This window comes from Cyrtonyx montezumae, unplaced genomic scaffold (genome assembly GCF_038088225.1).
Source record: "Cyrtonyx montezumae isolate F1298 unplaced genomic scaffold, pur_monq_1.0 scaffold_5, whole genome shotgun sequence".
Taxonomy (NCBI): domain Eukaryota; kingdom Metazoa; phylum Chordata; class Aves; order Galliformes; family Odontophoridae; genus Cyrtonyx; species Cyrtonyx montezumae.
Window position 1 is genome coordinate 14,281,016 of NW_027072056.1, and position 25,645 is coordinate 14,306,660.

At 51.9% G+C, this 25,645-nt stretch overlaps 1 protein-coding gene across 2 annotated transcripts; it reads right to left on the reverse strand.

Annotated features, from left to right (window-relative positions):
* Nucleotides 1–14: 14 nt before the first annotated feature.
* On the reverse strand, nucleotides 15–25,342 carry RUBCN (rubicon autophagy regulator). Of its 2 annotated transcripts, XM_065748116.1 has the most exons (22): nucleotides 25,279–25,342; nucleotides 20,383–20,536; nucleotides 18,502–18,585; nucleotides 17,537–17,696; nucleotides 16,418–16,524; nucleotides 15,806–15,946; nucleotides 15,446–15,602; nucleotides 14,823–15,356; nucleotides 12,863–12,958; nucleotides 11,804–11,919; nucleotides 11,131–11,332; nucleotides 10,656–10,757; nucleotides 9,768–9,842; nucleotides 7,123–7,183; nucleotides 6,527–6,659; nucleotides 5,077–5,222; nucleotides 4,709–4,773; nucleotides 3,989–4,227; nucleotides 3,540–3,601; nucleotides 3,291–3,444; nucleotides 2,855–2,948; nucleotides 15–2,421 (listed from the first exon to the last, which is right to left on the reverse strand). In XM_065748116.1, the coding sequence occupies exons 1-22, from the start codon at nucleotides 25,314–25,316 to the stop codon at nucleotides 2,255–2,257; spliced, it is 3,087 nt and encodes a 1,028-aa protein (XP_065604188.1). In that variant the 5' UTR covers nucleotides 25,317–25,342; the 3' UTR covers nucleotides 15–2,254. The 2 variants fall into 2 exon arrangements, with proteins under 2 accessions (XP_065604188.1, XP_065604189.1); XM_065748117.1 differs by lacking the exon at nucleotides 9,768–9,842.
* Nucleotides 25,343–25,645: the final 303 nt, after the last annotated feature.

Here is a 25,645-nt window from a genome sequence, read left to right on the forward strand (position 1 = left end):
GACACAACCCAATATCATGTTACTTTAAGTTTATTAGGGACGGCATTTTCATTGCTATGCTGTGCAGCAGTCCCATTGGGAGGGCTCAAGTGAAATGCTGGGGCAGCTTGTGGTTCTCCCTTACAAGCAGTTGGGGCCTTGGGAAGCTCCAGCATCACATGTAGCCACCAGTGTTGCACTGTCAGGATGTTAGTGTTGTACATCACCTTGCTCCAAAGCCCTCTGCCATGTTTCAAGTCCCCACTGCTTTCAGATGGAGGGAGGAAAACAAAAATAAACCAAAATCTGTTTGCATTTCTCTAAATATACTCAGTGCTTCTAGAACGGGATGCAGGCAACCTCTCAGCCAGTGCCCCGTGACATTAAAGTGCTTCAAACAAAACAGCTGTGGATGAAGTTGTGCTGCTCTGAGCCAGACCCCAGGAGGAGGGAGGCCAGCTCGTCCTGCTGAGCTGTATGGCAGCATGTGGACCAGAGGCAAGAACGGTGGCAATGCTCTCTGCTGGCAAGGTAGACCAAGTTGTGGTAGCTGCAGAGCAGGTAGGAGAGAAGCTGCTCTCCTGGGGAAAATGAGGATAGATGGGAGGAGGCAGAAATGCAGGGGAACAGGTGGGGAATGGAAATGCTCCAGGCTGAGACCCCTAGAGCTGGTTGTGGTGGGATGCTGCAGCCCAAGGAGGAGATGCTGTCCCCATCAGCAAGGCTTGGAGCTGCACTGCAGCCACCTCTCCTAGTTCCAGCCTTGCCCTTCCAACCCTGCTATCATCCCATACCTGGGCACACCTTGAAAGCCTTCTTGCAGCATAATGCCCCCCTGCCCTACACCACCCTTCTTGCACATACGCAGGCCCCATTGTCCTAACATCCACCCTAATGCTGGGTGCACATGTACCTCACATGTTAATTTGGTGCTGGACACGTGCCATGGGATAAAGCATCCCTGGCTGCAGATGCACCTTGCAGCACCTCCAGGGCCAGGCCTCTCTCAGGTGCATTCTCTTTGGGAGCAGCCTGCCCTGTTCCTTAGAGGGGCTTGGTGACCCCTCTCCCAAGGGCAGCACAGCTCATGGGAGAAGGAACCCCTGGCCCTTGCCAGCTTCTGCCAGGGAGGGATGCTACAACAGCAGGAAAGCTCTGGAGGTTTTACAACATTAAGTCCCAAACAGATTGCATCCTCCCTAAAAGGAGCATCTCCTCAGAGTGGGGAACAGTTAAAAATACAAACAAGCTCATTAAAAAAAATAAAACCAAATCCAGCAAATTAAAAAAAGCCCAATGTAAAAGAACAAACCAAGACAGAGGTTAGGGGGAGGTGGCCAGAGGACTGAGCCAAGAGGCTTTACACATCCCAAGTAGTGCAGGTAGAAGACAGCTGTGTGCAAGGCAGCCCCTGGTGCTGCTGCCGTGGGGAGGTCCCATGTCCCTCTTACAGGAAGAGACAGCCCCCAAGGAGGACAGAGCAGCAGCATGAAGGAGATGTGAGGTTTGAAGCCTTGCTAACCGTGTGTCCTGCTGTTCAGAACTGCCTCCAGCCCCATGCCCAGCAGCAGCAGTCCCCTCACACAGCTGTGTATCCCAGCTGATCCCAGTCAGTGTCTTCAGGATGGAGGAAGATGGAGCAGCTCAGCACGGATGGTGTGGGGAGGCAGGGCAGACACAGTGTTTACATCACTTCCTGTCTGATTCTGGAGGGAGAGCAGTGGTTTACTGGCAATGGTTCCAACCCAGATGTTAAAAAAGGGAACTGCTAAATGTTCCATCAACTCTCTTCTCCCTCTCCTCCTTCCATGTACACACAAACTAGCAGCAAGACAGGACGGGAGGACTGGGAGAGCTGATTTCTCTCCCGGGAGCAGAAGGCCAGAACTTCCAGTGTCCAGCTGATGAGCAGAAAGTGCCAAACCCACTTGAGGATTCCTCCAGGAAGAAGGGGATGGAGATGGACAAGAAGGCTGCAGACAGGCTCATGAGCAATTGCCTGGTAAAAGCTCACTTTCTGCCCGCAGAACAGACAGGACTGGCCAGCTTTCCCCACATTGAGGCATTTGGGGATGTCCATTACCTGGAACAGACCAGATGACCAAAGATGCTCCATCCCTAACACTGCTGTACAGAGGAAAGTAGATCCCTTTGACACACTGCTCCAGGTATGATGGGTGTCCTGCTGATCCTCCTCACCATGAATACACTTGGTTCAGTCTCTGGTGATGAAAGTGTAAATAAACCCAGTGCCTGCTCCTCTGCTGCACTGTGCTTAGGTGGCTGTTGCTGCCTCCTGCTGCTCCAGCTCATCATCTTCATAGTCTGAGATGTAGGACTCCATGCTCTGCTTGGCCAGCAGCTCTCTCCGAGCTTGGAGGCGCTCACAGCGAGGGCAGTGTGTGGACTTGAAGCAGGACTTGTGGTAGCAGGCTTTGCACTCTGTGGAGAGAAACAGAATGTAGCTGAGGGCTGGCACAGGCTGCCTGACTCCCCACACCTGTGGAGGGATGTTCTGGACTTGTCCAGGAGGACAAACACCAGAAGCAGGAGTTTGGTGCTGCTTTGAAAGTAGCAAGAAGTCACACTGTAAAGTTAAGATTTGCAGCATTTTCATGTCAGGTATTCTGATCCTGCAGGGCAGAGCTGCTGCCCCGGAGGAGCAAATATCACTGTAATATTGTTATAAACACTGTTGTAAACAGCAGCTGATCTGTTGCTGTTGTCATGTGGTGGAGACACAAGCCATTCATAGAAGTACCCTGATCTGGCTGCTGAGTCTTTGGCTCCGTGCCTCTTGCTGGCACAAAGCCACTCAACAATGAAGCAGATGTTACAGGGTCAGGGATCTGCCTGTTTCTCCCCTTTATCTCACCTTCACATGTCTTGCACTTGTTGAGCTCAAAGGGGAAGATGATGTCGCCTTCATTCTGGCAGAACTCACAGATGAAGCCTTTGGCTTGGCACAGCTAGGAGAAAAGGTCAGGAAAAAGTAAGCTGAAAGCTCCCTATCTCCCTGGAGCTGGACAGCAGGACACAGTATCCTCCTCTACTTTTGTGGAACGGTCCATCCCTGGCATGAAGCACAGCAAGGCAGAATCAACATGTTAAGGAAAAAGTCAAAATGGGGTAAGAAATAACTCACACGTGCTGGGTAACAGCTCTGTGGGACAGGTGAGAGCAGCAAGCATGTAATCAGTTAATTTTGTGACTGTTCTGCATGTCAAATGCCTTCCCACTGGCTATTTTCACAGGAAGACTACCTAAAGGGTGCTTCAGAGCTGTGCAGTAGGTGGCTATGGAGGCCTTACCATGCACTTCTCAACGTGCAGGCTGCCTGCCTTCAGGAGCTCTGTCAGGCGAGGCACCAGGTCCCCCCTCTTGGTGGCACTGAGGTCACTTAGAGAGTAAAGATGCAAATCCTCTGTCAAGTGACCAGGCACTGCATCAAAGGAGTCCAGGAGGCTGCAAGGACAGCAAAACCAGAGTTCAGAGCAGAGGAAATCTACTGAGTCAGATGTAATGCAGCAAACAGCTTAACATCGTGCCCCAGGACTCACTCTTTAGCTAGCCGGCAGGTCTTAAACATGTTCTTCATGTGGAAGAGCTGGATTCGCAGCAGCTGGGGAGGAAGGAGAGACACAGGGGATCAGTAAACACATCTCAGTCATTAGCCAAACACGTCTGCCTCGTTTCCTGCACTGGTGAAACGACTGCTGCTCCCCTGATACAGGAGTGTTTATACCACGCGGGATACAGCGAGCACAAGCAGTCATCACACGCTCCAGGAAATAAACCAAGGCCCAGCTGGACACTGAACAGAAATCCCTTCCCATTCTGTGCTACTGTACAGGAAACAAGATATGAACGGAAATCCACAGCGCTGAGGTTTTAAGCTTCAGAAACTGAAATATTTGCTTCTCCCCAGCTTCTCCAGTACGTGACATACAGCTGGCAGCCACCCTACCCCCCACAAACCCCACTCAGGAAGGCAAGGGAAGGAGCTTACCCACACTTGGTTGAGAGACTTCACCTTCCGGTACAGGGCAGGATTGATATCCTGCACGTTGAAGAGCGGGTCGCTCCAGATCTTGCTCAGCAGGTCTTTGGAGAAGTTGCTCACGTAGTACTTGCTGAAGTCCCACTTGCGCAGGATGCGGCTGGGGATGACTGTCTGGGCGTTCTCGTGGCAGCACTGGCAGAAATACTTCCCCAGGTACTCACAGTACCGCAGTCGCTTGATGTAATCTGGCCAAGCCCAGGGGAAAGGGGAAGTCAGGTGAGGTGCAGACTCTGCCTGAGCATTAATCAACACTTCCAACAAGGAAGGCATTCTGCCTTGCCAGCTCCCTCTTCAGCCCCAGACTGCTCAGTACTGGAGTCTGCAAGTGCAGGCTTGAGGACCACGACCTGTCTATCAATCCCATGCAGTTTGAGAGAGGCACAAAAACTGTGACCTGGATTGGTGGATATGGACACTGCAGACCCACCAGGCTACCGGAGGGTAGAAAGGTAATATGCAAAGATCACTCCTTTACAGGTCCCCAGCACAGGCCCCCCAGCATGCTGACATGAGGGCAGAGCTGGCAGAGGCCTTAGAAATGACACCAGGAAAGAGTATACCATTTTCCCAATGACCTCATGCTGAGCTCTGCTATGATCCACCTGCTCTGCATCTTCCCACTCTCACAGGTTAGTCCCTGCTGTCCAGCTACTGCTCAGCACTTACCAGGATCGGTCCGGATGCCGCAGCCTGCACACCGGTAATTCTGCTTGGCCACAGCCACCTTCCTCCTGTCCAGAGACAAAGATGGGTGAATCCAGGCCTGATGGCACCCAGCACCAGATGATGGGAGCTGACACAACTCTGGACAGGCATTCTACATCCACGTAAGTGTGGATGACAGCTTAGTGGAAGGGGAAAACTCTGGTGCACACAGACAGCAAGCACAGGCACCAGCTGGAGATGGCCAACGTGGATATAGCGGGCTGAGAGCAGAGAAGCCCTGCCAGCCAAGCAGGAAAGGACAATCAACCATGGGAAAACAGGGGAAAAGGACAGGTACCCAAAGAGTTCTCTGCCATGTGGATCCTTACGTTGGGGCTGGGTGAACATTGAAGATGATCTGTGGCCGTGGGGGGGCCCACTCCAGGTTTCCGCGCACCCGAATCCTCAGCTTGTAGATGTCAGCATGTTCTCCATCGTCAGGAGAAACGGGCAGAGAGTCAGGGATGGGCAGGAGCTGGGAGAGGCAGGTAGAAGGGTCAGACCCCTGCCTACAACTACACAAGCAACACACCTGGCTGGTGGCTGGCACCTACTGCCCAGCCCTGCCCCAGCACCAGGCTGTCGTGGCTGAACACAGGGGCTAGAGAAGGGAATTCCCCAGGGAACTGAGCACTCTGCTGTATGAGGCTCCAGGAGCAGAGCCCAGCTCTACTGCATCCAGTTTATACATGGGCTCTTCAGGAACTTTTGCTATTTCCAGGCAGCCCAGGAAACTGGCAAGTCTCCTCATGCCTCCTAAGCACAGCCCATCTCCCAGCTCACTGGGGTGTGTGATGCTTCAGCCCTTCAGGACATGGGCAAGCAGAAGAGCCTGGCAGAGTGTTCAGCACCATGCAGGATGAAGATCCTGGTACTAAATGTGATGCATTCAAGGAGTCTGATACATGTTGCTTAGATCCCCAGGACAACACAAATCAAAGAGCAACCTGTATTTTGAAGAGACCAAACAGCAGCCTCTGTGAAGAAACCGTGTGGAGGAGGGCTGAGAACAAGACAGGCAAACCCACCTCAATGCTAATGTTAATCTCTGCAGATGTTAGCAGGAAAAGGCCAAGGCACTGCTGCTCAGGAGGATACGGTAGTAAAACACCCCATGAGAACGTGTTGCAAGTGGCAGGGAAGAAGCCATATAGCTGGGCTGAGTGCCTCCCAGGGAGCTCTTAGCACTGCTGGAGGTACCTTCTCTTCTTTGAGCAGCTCTTCTTTCTGGTGCCTCCATGGGACCCTACCAGGCCCCACAGCACCACGACAGCTCATTTCCAACATTTCCAACACTGGTGCCTCAGCGGAGGAACTGTTTGGCATATTGACAGTTGAGCAGTCAGTGCACGCTGTTGGCCCATGCATGCTCCCTCCAGGCATGTCATCCACTCCCAACATACCAGCAGAAGTTTTTTGGAAAGCTGCCTTTTCTTAGACAGGATGCCTAAACAACTTTTTTTAGAGATCATCTTGGGCCCTGAAAACCAACAGTAAACAAGCAATCAAGGTGCCCAGTAAGAGCAGTGGGTGAGTAGCCATGCAGACCAAGCTGCTACCCCAGCACTAGGGGCTTTTCCCCCAGTAGTGCTTAAGCACAATTCCAGCTTGCCAGCTGCTGCTGTTCCCAAGCTGTTGCCTCTATCCTTGTAGCCCTCTTGGCTGCTAGCCAAGGCCCTGCTCCCGTGCAGGCACCTCCAGGCAGTGCCCATGTACCTTGGTGGAGCCACCTTGGTCACTCTGTCACCCCCCTGTACGTAAATGTACTCAGACTCCTACCTTCTGTGGGGCGTCGTGTTCAGGGACCAGCCATTCCAATTCGGAGGCAGCTGGCAGCTGCATGCCCTCAAACTGCTTCAGCAAGCCCATGGCCACAGCTTCTGCTGAGTTTGAATTGCCAAATGAGTGGGATCTAGTCAACAAAGGAAACAGTTAGTACCAAGGGTCTCAAAGTTGTGCTGCTTCACATATCCCCGTTCTCTGATGCTATTCTCAGCTCAAGCAGGGCACAGCTTTACACCCTTCCCAGCTGAGAGGAAGGCAAGAGAAGCTCTGAACCAGCAGCAAGCCAAAAGCCAGGCCAGATGCTCCAGGCCATGCTAGCTTCTCTTTCTAGCCTTCTGCTATTAGTTGTGAGGATCTCCCCCAACCCACCCACATCTTATCTCACACCCACACAGCATGTGAATGACTTTCATCATCCCAGGTGCTGCTTCCCAAATTCAAGACTAGGACCCAGCTGTGCCTCAATGGTAAGCAGATGAAAGGGAGGATGCATGATCCAGTACAAATCAGCAGCTGATGCACTTGGAAGTGGAGCTGGGCAAGAAAGGGAACTGGGTACCAAGATGTCTCAATGCAAGTTGAATACGTACATGGACTCCGAGGACAGAAAGGGCTTCCTGCTGGAGTCTGGGTTCCTCTTGATGTCTGCATCTGAATCACAAATAAGCATGGTGGAGCAAACTGGGTAGGGCTGAAGGATACACTCACTCCAAACCAAAGCTTCACTTTAAAACTCGTCAAGCTGTTTAAAAGCACATAAACTACAGTATCAACTTCTACCAGTAAAACAGAGCAGCAAGAGAAGGGCAGTCAAATTAATCACTTGGTGGGATTACAAGGCAAGGCACAGTGAAATGCTGCAAAAACACAGCCAGGTATTTGGGGTAGTAAGTGGTGCAGATCACACACTAAGTCCTAGTGGTTACAGGGCTGTAACAGCACACGAAGCTGGAGCTAGGAGGGCAAGGTTAGCTGGAAGGTTTAGTAGCTCTCTACACAATACAGGTACTGCAGGGCATTAGCAATGGGATGCAGAACCCTCCTCCCTATTGAACTGCAACTCAAGGTAAGTGGCTGGAGCCACAGCTTGTCAGCTGCTGCACCACAGGCACTGTCAGCCTGAGTCCTGAGCTCAAGAGACAAGTCAGCATCCATGCAGCTGCAGGGGTCAGTCCTACGCAGAGGTGCAGAGCCACTAGGCTCTCTCTGGGAGGCAGGAGTCCAATATAAGGGTCCAGCTCCTTCCAGCCCTCCATGATCTCCAGAACAGCCCTGGGCTGCCCCACATCCCTCCTCGGTGCCAGGATGTGGGCACCACAGCAGCACCCCAGCAGTACCTTCCCCTGTGCATGGCTCAGGAAGGCATGGCTCTGGAGTCACTCTGCTCTGCCACCCCATGCAGATCAGTGCCACAGAGCCACGCAGAGCCTGTCCAAGCACCAGCTCATGCTTGCTCTGCAGCTGAAAGATAACACCCCAAACCATCAGCTTTGCTAGGAAGAACAGGGCTGCCCCAGCAGAACAGGGAGTAAGAGTTTCCCAAGGAGAAGGGCAGAGCACTCTCCTGGAACAAATGAGTCCATCTTCAGCTGCTTCTGGTTTCAGAAAGGAAGGGTATGCAAAAAGCCTGGGTTGAGCCTCAACAGTCCTTCACTAAATTTATAAACTCATGCTAGCAGAGGTCAACGTGGACACGTAACACTGTGTTTGACATCCATTGCTAGTAACTGGAATGTGAAAGCATCCTAATGCTAAGGAATCCACGCATCTACATCATGCAAACAGACTTCTCTTTGCAGAAAAGAAGGAGCTCAGACAAACAGAGCCTCCTAATCACATACACACTGCAGACAAATCTGCCACACTGTAGCCTTCATTCTCTGCAGGAAGGCTTTGCACGATCTTAGAGTATGACAAACTCAAGCAAACAGCGGAGCACACAGTATAGGACAGGCCAAGCACTGTGAGGAAGTCTTGGGCAGAGCACTGCTATCATCACAGGCAGGGCAGAGGGAGCCAGACCTGGCCCCTAGGCTCCCCCAGGTGCTGGGATCCTGCCATCGCTCCCTTCCCAATCTTAACTGCAGATACTCCCCAAAAGTCTCAAGTAGTTGCCTAAAAAGTCCCTGCTGCCAACGCTTTCACCACATGGGACAGTCCTCACGGGCTTGGTGAACAGCACACAAAGTCAGGGAAGTCACTCAGCCCTAACTGCCAGCTTCAGGCTGGGATGAACTAACTCTGCATTGAATCCACAGGATACAGCAGGACTGATGGGAAGCTCTGAGCACCAGCACCTCCAGCAAGAGCAGCCTACTGATATCAAATGCCTAACAGCAGCATCAGCAGCTAAGCAAGACCAGGCTGCACATGATTACAGTGTCCAGCAAGTGAAGGGCTGGCCATGGTTTGAGTCCTGGCATGCCAGCTCTGTGGAATCAAGCAGGATAACTCTCCCCAGGGCACCAACAGCTTCAGAGCGCTTCAGTCCTTTACTAGCTCTGACCTGTGGCCAAAAGTTGGCAGTAAGGTCATTTAAATAGCAAGGCTCCTCCCTTTGTGGCTTCTTCCATATCTTGCATGTGATCTGAGAAGCAATTGCTTTCAGCAGGGCAGCTCTATTCAGAGCCATCATGTTGGAAGGCAAGACATCTGGGACGGAGACTTGGTCCTGCAGCAGAGCATTGTTGTTACAAAGCCCAGCAGCTACAGAACTACAGAGCTGTGCTTTTGCCTTCCTGAGTCCTACCCCAGGCTAGACAAGTCTTTCAAGCAGCAGGCATGTTTTGTGCATTCAAAACACTGCGTGGAAAAATGCCCTGGGGGAATGGTGCTCAGGCAGATCTCCTCTGCTTCCTATTTGCGCCCAACAAAGCATCATCCTCCCACAGCTCTTCTTGCTGACACTTGGATGACACTGTGTCACTACCTCCAAATCAGACAGCATAAGGAGCTGGTTTACATGCACTGAGAGGTGAGGAAGAACAGTTGAACTATCCACACCAGTGGCGTAGGCCACGGCCTGACAGTACATTTCAGTGATTTGTTGCCTGGTCTGAAGCTGACCTGCTGATGAACTCAACACCTGATGAGCTCATACAGAGATCAAGGCCTCTGCACTCCCTGCAACACCCTGAGGGGACACACTGAGAAGTGTGCACGTGCGAGGCACACACACACACACACACCTTGCACACACGCGCGCATGTGCCAAGGGAGCACTGCGGGGTACTACCTGAGAACAAGGAAGCCATTGACACTGAGAGGCCGTCCTTGGACATTTGAATCAGGTTAGATCCATCGTTACCATCTGTATAACACGGTGATGACAAAACAGTTCACTTCAGTGCTTTGGCCAGGCCAAAGGGGAAGGGCATAACACAAAAGCAACACTCGCATGGGAGAAGCCCAGAACTGAATTCACACACCCCTCCAGGGACTTCAAAACCAAGCCCAAAAGCTAGCCTTCAGGAACTGAAATGGGGCCTTTGCTGTCAAAAAGCCTTTGCTGTCAGAGACAAAAAGACTGAGAATTTTATAGACTGAGACTGGACTGCTCCATCTTCTTTCATCTCACCTCTAAAGTCTAAAGCATGATAGAGGTACTGCTGAGGAATGAGCCATCCAGCTCAGAGGACAAATACAGCTTCGAAGGAATGGGATGATCAGGGACCTAGGCAGGTCTCCAGGATGCAACAGGCTCAGTCCCACCAGAAGCCTGGAGTAGAGACCACAAGCAGTACAGGTCAGGATGTGACCAGCACCTGCTGCTCCCACCCAACAAGAAGTCAGCTCCTGCTGCCTGGGAAGGAGCAAAGAAGGGTGGCAGCCCTCCCATCTCTCTCTGGCTGACAGCTGCTCTGTGGACCTAACAAGTGAAATGGAAACCACGTGCCAGTTCTGAACGCTAAAGTATTGCAGAGGATTTTGAAGAAAAGTCATGCCACCACATGAGGGGAAACCTGGTGCTCTGCTCATGCTCAGCATTCAGCCATTTGTTTGGGAAAAGCCATCCCGAAGGCCAAAAGGACATGCTCTCCTTCAGTGTGACTGACCTCAACGCAACCAGGCCCAGGAGAAGTCTGGATCTATGCAAGAAGCTAACACAGCCATTGCCTCTTACCTCGGATCTCATACTCCTCCACGTCCTCTGCAGAGCCCGAATCAGACAGACGCATGGAGCCGTGGGAGCTGAATTGGGACTCGCTGTCAGTCACCACAAGGCCTGGGAAGCAAAGGAAAGGCAACACAGCCAGGCCATCAGTGCGAGCAGCTGAACGGGGCATGGGTGGCAAGGGTGCAAAGTGATAGCCAGCCATGGCCAGGGCAGGGAGGGGTGCATGGCAAGTATGGGAAACAGGTTCGGTGGCTTCAAAATGAAACCACATTCCTTAACTCAGTGCCACCAGGGCACAAGTGTTATGCATATATGATATCAGCCCTACTACGGTGTTTAATAGTAGCAGCGTTTCACAAATCTCCACAGCACCCTGTTACACGGCTGTTTCCCATGAGCAGGCATGAAGGCAGGATGCTGCAAGAAAGTGCAACAGACAAAAAACCCAGACCAGCTGATGAGCCCAAAAAACATCACCCACTGTCTGAGCCAATCTCCTGGCAGGTAGAGAACAGGTGCTTGGTGCGGATCTGCTGGCGCCTAATGCGAATCTTTTGTTTGAGCTCCTGGATCTCCTTGTCACTGTCTTCTTCCTCCTCCTCCAGCTGCCGGCTCATCATGTTGCATTTCATCAGCTCAATAGCAGCAATCAGTGATTCTGAGATGCTAAAGTGAGCATTCTCCTGCGAGGCAAAAGCAGAAGTACTTGAGGCTGTAGCACAGGGAAACTGGGAAGCCTTGGTAAAATGGGGCTTAATATTTGCATCCATAAAGGAAGGTCTCAGAAGGACATTATACCTTTCTGGCCTTATGAAACCTCACTCTCCTATGAGAACCTAGAAATTAAAGCCTTTTTAGGCTACAGAATTGTTGCAAAACATAGGGGAAATCTTACAAAGTGGATGTGCAACATCTCTACTCTGGGGAGTGAGCACACGCCTGTGAGGAGCCCCAGCAGATAGCAAAGCTGCTGTGTATAACACTAAATGGATAAATCCTTGTGACCAGCCATAAACAACCAACTCAACATGAAAGTTCTATACCCAGCTCTACAGCAGGAATTAGTATGGGATTATCTTCCCCATGGAGGACATTAGCACTGAAACTGCAGTAAAATAATTTCTCCAAAGCACGCAGACTGCTGACTCCCTCACCTTCTCCAGGTCTGCACAGCTGCCAAAGTCCTGCTCAGAGAGGTAACTGATGAGGGACTGCCCTTCTGAGGGTCTTCTGAACATCCCATCCCCCGAGCCCAGGTACTGGTTAGAGTCTGGAAAAGCAAGAGAGGAACATCATGAAGGAAGGACCACAAAATCCACTGCTCCAAGCACTGAGTTACAGCCCATGCTCTGTGTCAACACACTGGCTACTCTACATGGCAAACAACTGTCTATCCCATCCTACAGACAGAACTGGATCCAGCTTCATCCACTCTAATGAAGAACAGTAACCAACACAGGGCCATTATGACAGTAACAGGCATGCTGAAAACTGCCCTCCTGAACATCCCACCCTAAGCAGGAAGGAGCAGGAGATCACTTGGCTGATCTGTCTGCTACCAGATGCTCTCCTGCTTTTCTGTGGCTCTTGGACAGGAGGCAGCAGTAATTTTGGAACAGTAACTAGGGCCAGCTCTGCCCTAGAGCACAAAGAGACCCTGACCTCAGGCAGCCCTAGGGCACCACCACAGCACATCATTAGTAATCACCATGCCCACATATCCTGGGCAGAGCTGCTAAGACAGCAACCACAAAAGTATCCCTGGCAGGCCCTCATGGCAGCCTTCAGGTAGCCAACGTTTGTTATTCAGGATAAAAAGGAAGAGAAGGGATATGCCAAATAACAAAACAATATGAATAACAGACATGCCATAGCATACTGTAGGTAACAAAGTGGACACACACCCATGCCAAAAGGAAAAACTTTTTATGAGTTGCTCAGCATTGATGCTGCTGGACCCACAGAGGCTCCTGCAGAGCCCACATCTAAGTACTGTAGTACTGGTGAGTCCTCATTCACCTAGAAGACCAGACAGATCTTCAGACTGCTATCCCCAAGCTAACAAGCCCTTCCAGTTCCCAACCAGATCACTACAAGCCAGTTCCTGCATGCCTGCATCCCACAAGCAGGTGCCAGAAGCTGAGGCATGGGCATAGGCTGGACATTGCGTCCCCAGAAGCAAAAAAGCCACCACTGTGGCTCACTGTACTCACCATACTCCATGTAGAGGGAGCTGGGTGTGCTCAGTTCGCTGCTCTGGGTGGAACCAGAGACCGTTCCTCTTCCTCCACCTGTATCAGCATGGGATTCTGCAAGGGAAGACAACACCAGACACACATCAGCAATCCAGAAGTGCCCAGCCCGGAGTATGGTGTGAAATGGAAGGAGCTCATCATCACATGAGTGGGCACAAATGGATGGGAATCAACAAGAGATTCTCCACTTGGCTCACCTGCTCTGTGCCATGCCTAAAGTCAAGCCTAAGAGGGAAGACAACTAGAGGGGCATTTCTGGCAGGAGGGGATGAAAGGGAAAGAAGAGAAGGCCATGACAACCGTGGATCAGTCAAGTCCTGAGCCTTCGTCTCTTTATGCCCTGCAAACCTGGGGATCACAACAAGTTCCTGCAAGCACCTCTGCCAGCCCTATCTTCCTCTTGGAGCAGATCCAAGGAAGAGTCACCCCACAGGGCTGGGACATGAGACAAGGGAACAGCCGAAGGATCTCTGGGGCTTGTGGCCTGGACAAGGGTGAAAGCAGGCATCTGAAGGACACACTCTTGCTCAGCTGGGAAAACCCAGGGTTCCCTGCACACAGCGCCAGAGCCAGGATCACAGTGCTCAAGGTCACCTCCCCATGCCCATGCTGCAGGGCTGCTTATTGCCAGGCAGAGCTGGTGGGGACCGCCAGGAGCAGGCCTCGTAAGAGACAAACAACCCCAGTGTTGTGCAGACAGCAAGGCCCCAGAGGGCAGCTGACTTAGATGGGAAGGCCCCAGAACACTGGAGCTGGAAAGCGTACCCTGCAGCCTCTGCTGGAGCCAAAGCCAGAGCAAGGCTCAGGGCTGGGCCTATCTGTCCATACTTCTGTCAACTCTAGTAGGAGCCTTCCCAGCCTTGGACTGCGCAGCACCCAGTGCCACCAGCATCAAAGTGCCCCCTGTGCAGATCTGCCCCACGTTCAAGCCCACACCTTTAGGGCTACCAGCCCTTGGCCACCACGGGCAACCTCTCCTGGTTCCCAGAGTAATGGGGTTGGAGGACAGGGCACGGGAAGAAGATCAGGGACTTGCTGGTCAGTGCTTCGTAATGCCATGCAGGAGAGCTGGGTGCCAGCCTTCGTCTGGCCCAAAGCTGTCAAAAACCAAGCTGGGATCTCCAGTCAGGCCACATGCATAAACCTGAGGCACCCTTCAAAGCACCTGTGAATCTTGGGAAAAAATCTTTGTTTGCTTTCTAAATGGATACTAATGAGTTGATGGAAATCCTGAACTTAATGAAGTGATGACTAATGAAAGGCTATTTTGCTGGCTCCCAAACCTGCCACTGGATCTTCTATTATAATGGTGATATCCCTGAGGCCTCCTGGACAGACAGAGGAGGAAGAGGGCAGCATTAAGGGAGAGAAAACAGAGACAGACTGGTTACTACGCAGCAACAACCTTTGTTTCTCCCACGAAGGCAGCATCAGTGGGACTGACTCCCACAAAACAGTTGTCCCTCCACTCCCAACTCCTCCCACCATGCATTCACACATTCAAGAGCACAGCAGGTTTCCAGTACCATGACAAGAGGCCTCCAAGTCTCAGTGCACCACCATGGTTCTATGTCCCAACTGGACAGGACCAGAGGGAAAGCAGGACAGCTAACTCTGCTGCATCCCTGCTGCTTGCTAAGCCTCCAGTGAAGGCCACAACAGAGCTGCCAACACCAAAACCAGACTGGGACAGGGCACTCTTATGTCAGCCCACCCAAACACCAGTTTGGAGCAGGAAACTGGAGGGCAAAAATCAAACCTCCAAACTGCTTGCCCACTGCACTCCTTGCTCATCTGATACACGGAGTTGAAGGGACAGCCAGCATCCCAATACTGGTGACTCCCATTTGGCCAGGGTCCCACCTCTGTGCCCACAACCCACAACCACCCCATGAACCGAGCAAAATAACCCCATTACCATGCAATTTCCCCGAAGCCACATTGGTGTCAGAGTGTGAGCGCACATGGCTCTTCTTGAGGATGCCCTGAGGCACCGATGACTGTCCCTCCGAAAAGCTGGATCGGCGCAACAGGCCCAGGCCTCTGCTTCCACCTCCCTGGTCACCCAGGGATGAGTCCAGCTTCTGGGAGCTGCTGGAGGAGAACATGTTGGAGCTGCTGCTCTTACTGCTGCTGCTGCTGGCGCTGCTGCAGGCCCGGCCCCGGTGCCCCAAGTTCCCAATGGCCAGGTACTCTGGCCCATCATTAGCATCACTTTGCGGATCATCCTGACTCCCTGTCCAAGTGTCCTCACTCTGGCTGGTGGTGCTGGAACTCATCTCGTTGACTAAAGAGAAGGGGTCTTTGAGTGAGGGGATGTGGGATGGAGGGACTGCACTGGGCTGCTCCAGAGGGGACCTGCCCTCGCTGAAGGAGGAGGACCGGGAGGCCAGACAATGTTCCTGTGGTTGGCTGGAACTGGAACAGATGGGGGAGCTTGCTGGTCTCCTGTCTGGACAGAGAGAAGAGGATGTCAGACATCCTCTGTGTGATCATGAGTCAGCAAGGAGCACAACCTCAGCTTCCAGCACCCCTGGCTACCTGGGAGGCCAGAGGAGGCCGGGAGAGGCAGGCTGGAGAAGGACCCACAGTGGTGCTGCTGCAGGCAGCCTGGAGACAGGGTATAGAAGGATCCAGGGAGCGCAGTCAGGCTCTGGCTCTTTGTCACTGGAGACAGACCTTCACCCTTCCTGGTGAGCTGAAGAGAGGCAGCATCAATAAATCAGCATGTCAAAGGAGCAGCTTAAGAAACAGAGAAAACTGGACCTGCAGGGCCTGCACAAGCACCTGGTTACTGGCCAGCACAGCCCTGGGGCTGCAGTATGGAAGAAACACACTGCAGCAAAGAAAGGAAGCAGCTCTTTAGGCACAGTGAAGCAGCAAGCCCAGTTTGGAAATTACCAGGCTCTCAGCAAGATGATCCAGGCAGCCCAGTGCCCCAGGCAGGCGGCTCTGGTATCCTTCAGCGTTGTGGTCACACATATCTTCTGTCCCAGCAGAGGGACCTGAGGTACACACGGAGGGCAGTGATGTGCCAGCCAGCTGAAAGAACACAGACCCCATTTAATAAAGCAACGTTAATTACTCTCCTCTTGGGAGCTCTCTGCAAAGAAAGCAGCTGCTGTTCCCCTCTGAGGAGAGGGCAGCTGGCACTGGGAGGCACTAGGGTGGTGGCGTCACCAGCAGAAGAGGGAATCTGGCTGTCCTGGGTGCTGCCCACCCCTCTGAGTGTGGCTGGTCCTGAAGCCTGGGTCTTTTGGAGATGGCTTTAGAGGCATCTCTTAAAAGGATATGGTTCCTGAGATTCATATTCAGATTCTTGATGCCAGGCAGAACCGAGATGCCTCACTACAGACATCTCTCCCCACTCCCCTGACCCCCTCCTTTTGCTGTTTCCAAGTCCAGGCCCTTGTCCAAGGGTTCTGTGTGCTCTGAATGCAATACTGTATGAGCAGCCACAGCAGTACTGCATTTAGGGAGAGCCAGATGCAGAAGCCAGGGGTCTCAGCTCACCATGGACGTGTCGATCTGAGCCAGCAGTCTGGGGTTGTTCTGCTCGACAGCCTCCAGGCACTGCAGCATGGCCGTGACGTGGGCGTCACTGAGCAGAAAGGCTGTGTCTGCAGAGAGAGAATTGCTGTCAGGGGACTTTCTCCCCACCTCCACCAGCATAAGTAGTGGGAGGCATATGGTGTTCTTCCTGCAGCAGTCTACAAGGCAAAGGTTGTCAAAAAAGCCACCAAGGTGCTGGATATAAAACACATCAATTTTAGGAAAAAGCTATGCATAGAGGAGGAGGTGAGAGCCTTCCTGACCCAGCCAAAACCTGAGCCAAAAGATTGTTGTTCCAAATCATTATATCTGGTTCAAGATTTTGTGGGAGGCCATTGAAAGACTCCTCTCTTCACTACTCTTTAGAGTACAAGATTAAAGAAAGATCCTGCCCCAGATCAGTTTAGATATCTTTGTCCTTGCTATCGATTTTTACTTTTTGACAAATTCTCAAGTTTTCACAAAAGTTCTTAATGTGCATGAAGTTGCACAAAGGGCTTCAATTTTCACCTACAAATAAGAAACACAGCTGCATTTCCACACATTGGCAGAGGTCAGAGCTTCATCTCTTTGTTTTGAAATACTCCAGGGGAGGAAAAAAATAACAAAAACAAAAAACATTATTTGAAACAGACTCAAAATTGACTCTCTTTGCACATTTTGTTTCTTTGTAATGGAAAATGCATTTCTCCAAGGTTTCTAGTGCAAACTGGGACACGGGCTTGAGACCAGACTAATTGACTACCTGCAGCAGAAACCTTTGAGCCCACACAAAAAAGCTGCTACAGCCCAGTCTCCCAGGAGAAAAAAACATGAGGATGTCCAGCACATTCAGACTTTCTCAAGCTCCTGTTAGGGCAGCAAGGAGGGCCCAGAAAAGCAGGAGCAAGCATGCTGCAGACAAGCTCACTGCAGAAAGCTAAAGCTCAGCTCTTCTGACCTGAATCATGGACACAGCACACTTTGTCTCACAGCACAGATTGTACAGATGGAAACCCCCTTTTCTGCTGCAGCCTCACCCAAGCGTGACTTGGAAAATCTGTTTTCATACAAGGATGAAAAAGACCCATTTCTACTTACCTGCATAGAACTTCCTTATGTATTGTCTATTCCCCAGGAGAGGTCTGAGCTGTGCTGAGAGGCAATGGAACTGAAGGCTGTGCTGCAGCCACAGCTGTGCGATAGCTTGGTCGCTGTGGCTGTCTGGGCCAGGCTGGCCGTTCTCATGCAGGCTGATGAACTGGAAATGAACCATGAAGACACAAGTTAAGGCAAGAAGAAGCAAGCAGAGTAGCAGGAATCATTCCTCCTCACAGCTCTGCAGCGCCAGGCACTGTTGGTGAGAATGCGGCCACATCTTAGCAGCTTCTGAGGGAGCACAGGGAGACAAAAGCACTGGAGAGGAACAACACTTCAAAGGTCAGCCAGCACCCGTGACCAAAGTCCTACCCACAGCCCCCAACAATGTGAATTTCAATGGCATGTTCTCCTACCCCTGACCTGGAGGGACCCCACACTCCCAAATCTAATTGCTTTCCCCTGGTGACAGTCGTGTTCTTGCTGACACACTAACTGATGTGAACATCCTCACTGCTCTACAGCAGATCACAGTGGAGAGCACAGACTCTGCTCACATGTGATGGAGAGCAGTGTGGTCCTCAGGACACAGGGCACTGAGGGCTGAGAGCATCTCTTGCATCAGTAAACAGCACAAGCCAGGTACAGAAAAGCCAAATGCATGGTCAAGGCCATTATACAACCCAGAAATGAGACAGCTGAAACCTGTGGAGATTTGTACCAAAGCATAAATCCCCACTCTGTGCACAGAAGCACTGTTTGTGACAGTTCCCTTGGTGATGCCTGGTGGAGCTGGAGGCCAGCCTGTGGGAAATAAGCAGCCAAATGTCTAACCTTAAACCAAACCAAGTTCTTGGGATGTGGCTCGCATGAAACCACAGAGCTGCTTCGTCCCTCACCAGTGGGCTCACAGCCCAGCTGCCTTTCTCCCCCAAGATGGGCATACCAAGGCACCCACTGGAACCCACCTTCTCCAGGTGATGAGCAGAGCTGGGACTCAGCCGGCGGATATCCTTCACAAACTGCCAGTAATCCTTCTGCCTGCAGTACACCTGCTGGGAGAGACTTGTTTAGGGCCCACCATACACATGAGCCTCAAGTGACACCACAGTGCTGACAGTACAGCTGGATTAGAGAATGAGGAGAGGGCCTTCAACCCAAAACCTGCCAGGAGCTCCCACATCACTGATCCCCTCCTGTCAGAGATGGACCTAGAGCAGCAGGCAACAACTGAGCAGAGCCTGTATCAACTGCTGTCCTCCCATGCCAGTCACCAACAAGGAGAAACCAGCATGCCTGAGCACCACGGATAAGAAATGTGACACAGCACGTTCTTGGCATTGGATTCCTATCAGCTTCTTACTGCTGTTTGCCTTGGCTTTGTTCAGACAATGAGTTATTTCTTCTTAGTTATTCTTCCAATCAAAGAGGAACTGCAGAAGAGTTGCTTTCCTCAACGCTTAATCATGTTTAAGCACAGCCCCAAATGTCTCTCTTCATAAAAATGCTGATTTTTTAGTTCCATCTCTGCTTCCTCTTTCACAAGCATCAGAGGAAGAGGTTCTGTTTGGTGGTTTACTTGTTTGGGGGTTATTTTTTTGTTGTTTCTATTTTTAAGAATAGAGCACCAACACAGAAATTTTACCTTTTTATATCCAATTGAGGTTTTCTGGATAAAATAATAAAATTCATACAACAGTTTAAAAATATCTTACAATGATTTTTTATTTTTTAATTTTATTTCTAGTCATAGAAAAATACAAAAATATATAGCTAAAAAGAAGTTTCTCTGGAGTAAATATGAGAAAATTCCTGCTAAGAAGCAGTACATTATGGGCCTTTGTAGCCAGTATAGATGGGAGTATATGGGAGTATATAATATACATAAGCAGAGAGAGAGAGTATATGTAGGCAAAGCATTTCTAAGAAAGAACTGCCTTTGCACACAGAATCGAGAACAGCACAGAGCTGCCCTGTTTTGCAGGAGTCTGTTTCCTCAAGCTGTGGCATGAACTGTTACCAACACACAGACCAGCAGAAATCATTTGAATCTCACTTCCAAAGTCTATGAATAGCACGTCTATCAGAAAGGAGCACTGCACTCCTCACATTTAAAGGGTAACTTCTCTCTCTGCTCAAAGGAGATCGCTGGCCCACACTGCTGCAGACTGACAGGGCATCACTTGAGCAAGTGCACAAATCCAATTAGTGAAGCTGGGATCAACTCTTCCTGGAGGCTTATCAGCTCCCATTACACAAATGGAGTTTTACAGCTCCTGGGCCCAAGCTGTGCAGCCTTCCTGGTTCCTCTGCACCTGCAGATGCCTGCTGTGCTGGAGCTGGAGATGCCTGGTGGGAACCCTGCCTGAGGCATGCCCTGCAGGTCTGATGTAATTCTCGTTGAGAAACAACTGTGGTAATTGCAAGCTGAAAGGGAGATCTTCAGCCTCTGCAGACGCTCTCTGGAGCAGGAAAGAAAAATTCTTCTGTTATGGGGACAGCTGGATGAGAATGGTGGAAACTGGATACAGGCCCCTTTCATGCAGAGCACAGATCCGGCTGCCAGCCCTGCCATTCACACAGCTAACCAGAACCAGCCAAGCTCTGAGGCTGCTCTTGCCAGGCCTCGCTGGGGAGTTGTCCAAGTACACACAACGGGAGGTTGGCTTGTGGCATACTCAGCATTATCGCTTTGCTGCAGGCTGCAGTGCAGCCAAGGGAGGAGTAAATCTATCCTCAGAGAAAACACCTCAAAAGGACATAAGACAGAAGGAACGCAGGCAGAGGGCCCTCGGAGGCTAGCTCAGCTCCTGCCATAGGGCCATGGTGCTACTGGGACTGAGGCCTACCTTGTCGTGGATGAGCCCGTGGTACAGGATGCTGTGCATGTCCCTGCAGAGCCGCTCCAGGCCGCCATACTTGGACCAGACGTTGGGGTTGCTGGTGGACACCAACCCTTCCACTGTGGTCTTCAGGTTGCCCAGAAGCTTCCAGTGCTCTTTCCTGCAGAGGGACACACCGGGTTGCCTAACGAGCACCAGATACAGGGCACAAGGAGCTTCACAGCAGGCCAAGCTCACTCCAGAGACTCTGGTCAGGGTGAAACCTTGGTGGTTGCAATATGTATTTAATAGATTCATTAACCACGCAATCACAGAACAGCTTGGGTTGGAAGGGACCTAAAAGCCCATGCAGACCCAACCCCTGCTGTTGGTTGAGTGCCCCCCACCAGCTCAGGCTGCCCAGGGCCCATCCAACCTGGCCTTAAATGCCAAAATGTGCATCCCCACAGGGTTTTAACAAACGCTTTGGAGATAGCAGCCTAGAATGAAAGTTTAACCTTTACACTGGAAAAAGAAAGCCCCAGTGTTTCAGCCATTAATCCTTCTCACTGTCCGACATCAACCAGATTGCCAAAATAAACAAAACAAAAAAAAAAGGAACCAAAGAAAAAAAGGAAAAACTGCTTTTGTTTTTGTTCTCATGGATTCAAGTGTGGGCTGCAAACTTTTTGCAGTGCAAAGAAGCACGCTACCAAGCAATATAATCCTACTGCTTAAAAAAAAAAAGCTTTTCTTGAAAATATTCCCATTTTGAGACTGCTTCGTTATTTCAAAACTGATAAGTGAACAAGCAGATAATAAAATATTGGCTCTGCTTCAAGCTCCCCTGTAACAGGTCTCCCTAAGTCAACCTCACTGGCTTTAGCACTTACCCAGGCTTAGCCCTCCAGGCAGCCCAGCCAGCAAAGCTTGTCACTTGTCACTGCAGCTCTGCAGCCAGGCTGCAGTTCATCAGCAAGTCTGAACACACTGCAAACACACATATCAGAAAGAATGTGCTCACGCACAGTTCGATGACACCACCACGGCCCAGAAGAGAGGAAGCCCCATGCAGGGCTGTGAAAGCTGCACTACAGGAATTCCTAGGGCCGTACACTGCAATCAATGCCACATCATCCTCTGGTGTTTGTAGCCCCGTCCTCTCTGCCACACTAATGGTAAAGAGAATGAGGTACAAGGAAATGCCACTACAGGGAATGAGGCAGTAGGAATCCCAGCAAATCAGCCAGTCCATGAGGCTGGAGAACTGCTACATTGAAGTGTTTCTACATTGCATGAAACTGGACAGCTAAATGCTAGGAGATACAGAAAAAAAATTCAACAATGGAGATGTGTTTGCCTCTAGCCCTCCAGGTTTGCACTGGTTTGAGCCTGAATAACAGCAGCTGTTTTCAGATCAGTGTTTAATCATGGATTCCCAGCAAGCAAGTTTATCTCAGGAGAGAATGAAGAAAGCACAGAACTGAACCAAAGGCAGCGTGCTGGAGGAGATGTGACCTGAAGAGACAGAGCAAACATCATTCATCTGAACCAGAGACTTTTCCAGGCCTGCCCCCCCGCACCGAGCAGCCGCACTGTCCCTGGCCAGAGAGCAGCTGCCAGACACAGAGCTCCACCAGCTCCTCCCCAAGGTCTTTCCAACACTCTGAGTGAGGAAATGCAAGTGAAAGCTCAGCCATGCTGCTCACTTTCCAGGTCTGTGAGTCAGGGAAACTCCCACCTCGTTATTTTGTGCTATAAAAAGCATGCAATGAGCACAGTGATGTGGGGTAGCAGAGCCTTGTGCTCAATGATCCTTCTTGCTGCTTGGGCAGCTACGCTCCCTCAGAGGTTGGAAAACAGGGACCCCAACACAAATGAACCCTTACACAAAATAACATAACAGTGCCTCTGCCATTGCACTCAGCACGCAGGAAACAGTGAGCAAAGTTAGAGCACCTTAAGAGACGATTCAGAAGCTCCCGAAAGTCAATTAAATCTGTCAATCAACAGACTCCCACGGGATGGGACTCATTGGCCAGAACCATTCAAAAGCATTTCACAAGTCGGAGGCATAGGGCTCTATGCATTCCCATGGGACTCTACCCATACCCAAGATGCAGCTGCCCCTGGACTGGAACACAGTGCACACAGGGAAGCCTGCAGGGACACAAGCCCAAAGAAATGAAGAGCCATATGCCTGGCTGCGGATGACAGGGAGGCAATGCACAGCTGACCGCCCTCGGCTTGGCCTGGACTCATGGGTTAACCCTTAATTTGTGGAAGGATCTGCTCCCCTCTCATCGACAGAGCTGCTGGGAGGGATGGAAAAAGGACAGGGCGTCAGCTGCCCTCAAGTTCCCCATTTCAGCAGGTGTACAGAGCAGTTCTGAGAAATCTGCTTGGTTTTGTACCAAATAAAGAGAATTATTTGCTAGCCGCTGTGAAAAAAAAGAAAGCCTCACTCACCCTGTCCTGACACAAGAGTAAGGCAAATTCAAATCACAGCCTGAAAATACTTCTACCTCCAGGAAGGACACAGCAAGCAACACACCCAGCAGAGGTCACAGTACATGAGCAGACGCTCGCCTGCAAGGAACGTGTGCAGCTTTCCCCATGCCCTAGATCAGCCTGCTTTCCCTATCTGTACCAGCTGAGCGTGTTTGCATAGCTCCTCACTGCACCCCAAATACTGGGCTGGGGAGACAGGAAGAGAGCTGTCAGGACAGGGGTCAGCTCTCTCAATAAACGGGGCATCACCCAAAGCAGCTCAGCTGGAGTCAGGGATGTGCTTGAATGCACTGTGATTTATGTTTTCTAGGCGAGAATCTGGACGTGATCAGACTGCAGAGGAGATGCTGAGAAAAAACAGCTCGAGCTCAACAGGAGCGGCAGCATTTCCTTGGGGAAACCATGGCTGGGGTGTGGCTGCACTAAATGGGGTTACAGTCTGAAGGGTGCTCTGGTGCACCGCTTCATACAGGAAAAAAGATAATTCTTCCCTGAACATGCTGAAAATCAATTGCTTGTTATATGAGAGCCTGATAACACCAGATATCAGTGAGACCACAGACACATCTCTCTCCCTCGCTACAGATGCCCTCTGACTCAGCCCCCACTTCCAAGCACCAGCTCCTTAGGTCTCTCCTTGCTTTACCAACACCAGCTCTACTCCAGACACAGTCAAGTCAACTCATGGTCAGGAATTGTTCCAAACAGAAATGAAACTTTTGCACTGCAGTAATAAAAGAAGGAATAGAGCCTCGCAGCTGGAAATCACTTAATGGCACGGCTGACAAAAACGATGGGGAAATTCTGAGGGAAATTCTGCTTGTGCTCCCAGGGCTTTCTCAGTCCTTCCATGACAGCTAGGGCAGGAACAGCTCCTGGCCCAGCTCAGCAGGGGTGACTCACGACAGGTGCAGGGAACAATGCTGCTGAGTCAGGTAAGCTTCATTTAAAAGAAAAATAACCATCAAACCAGAATCACTGAGGTAGACGCCATCCCCAAACCTGAAGCCTTCTTACCAACCATGTGTGCTGTGTGCAACCCTATGCTCTCCAGGAGGCACCAAGCAATCGCTGCTCTCTACCTGGAGGCACTGCCTGATCCTTCTTAGCACACTAAGGAGCTTGGGCTGAGGGTGCTGAGGTCATTTGTGAGCAACAGCAGGGTGACTTCTGCCACATTACCCAGGGGTACAGCTGCTCCTCCTGCAGCTCCCAGGGCGGCCGGTACCCGCAGCTGTGTGCATGCTGCTATGTGCATGGGTTCCCCTGACAACAAGCAGCAAATTTCCTTCTCCTTTGCCGCCTGCTCAGTGCTTCTGGGAAAAGAAATTAAAGAAATTCTGGCTACGTGTGATTCATCTGCAGCAATGGCAAGTGGCTTACAAGGCAAAGGGAGTCCCAGAGCTCCCCTTGCCCCACAGCACGCTGCCTGCCTGGGAAATCAGTCACGCAGGACCACAACCTAGGGCACCTCACTGGAAATTAGGATCCCACATCATTTGCACGTGGGACAATGAGGCTACGCCAGGCCCCTGCCAGAATCCTCCCCTAAAACCCAAACCCCACACACAGACAGCTCCGTGCACAGGCAGCAGAGGGGACGGTGCCACCTCTTTCCCCAGAGCTGTGGCACCACATCGTCCCTCCATGATGCACAGCGATGCAGATCAGCAGTGCTTGTGGAGGTGAGAACAGCACTGACACGGTTCTGGAAAGAAGCGAAGGAAACACAGCCACACCAGCCTTTCTGCATCCTCAGGGTGTGAAACACCGGTAAGAAAGTGTTAGCAAACCACGCTACCCTAGCGGGCAGCCCGGACCGGACCTGCGCTATGGCTCTAAAAGCTCCGGCCGCATTCTTGCAGCAGATCCGGCAGCAGAGCAGCCCGGGCGCTGCGGGCTGTCAGATAAGGAATGCCGCTCTCTCGGATCAGGTTTCCGCGAACCTCTCCTCTCCAGTTGACATCCGCGCTGTGCTCCTCACTCGAGCACAAACCGAAGAGCTGCAAAAAACCTGGAGCGAATGGGAATGACATCGGAACGTCCCTGGGCACGGGGTCTGATACCCGCACGGAGCCGCGCCCCAAACCCGACCCGGGCGGCCGCTCCCACCTGTCACAGCCACGTGCGCTCCGCGGGAGCCCGACGCTGGGACTCGCATAGAAGCTGAAGCAACGCCCGCAGCCCGATCGAGGGCGGCACGGCCACCCAAGCCCAGCGAGATGCGTGGGCATCGGCATGGCGGAAGCCTGGCGGCCGCTGCCCGCCCGCGTCCCCATCCCCACGCGTGTCCTCGCCCAGCTACGATCACACACCGCCGCCGTCCCCCTCGCACACCGATATCCCCCCAGCACGTCCCGTCTGCGCTGCGATCGCCGGGAGTCGCCGCGCCCCCCCCACGCGCGCCCCCACCTGCTCTCCGCGCGGCCCCCGCAGGGCTCGACCTCCATCCCCGGCGCGCGCGGCCCCGCCGCCGCCACCGCCCCGCCGCCGCCACCGCCCCGCCGCTGTCGCAAGGAGGGGGAGCGGCCGCCCCGCCCCCAAGGCTTCAGTCATGGCCGCCGCAGAACTACAACTCCCGGCATGCCCCGCGGCCCTATCCGCCAATCAGCGCTTCCCAGCGCGCCCCGCGCGGAGCAATGACTACAGCTCCCGGTAGGAGGTGCATGCAGTCATGTCGGGTGGTGGCTGGGTCACGTGGCGTGCTGTGCCGTTTTGCCGTCGAGGGATTCGCGCTCCCGTGTCCCAGGTACGTCGGTGCGGTTCCCGGCTGTGCCCC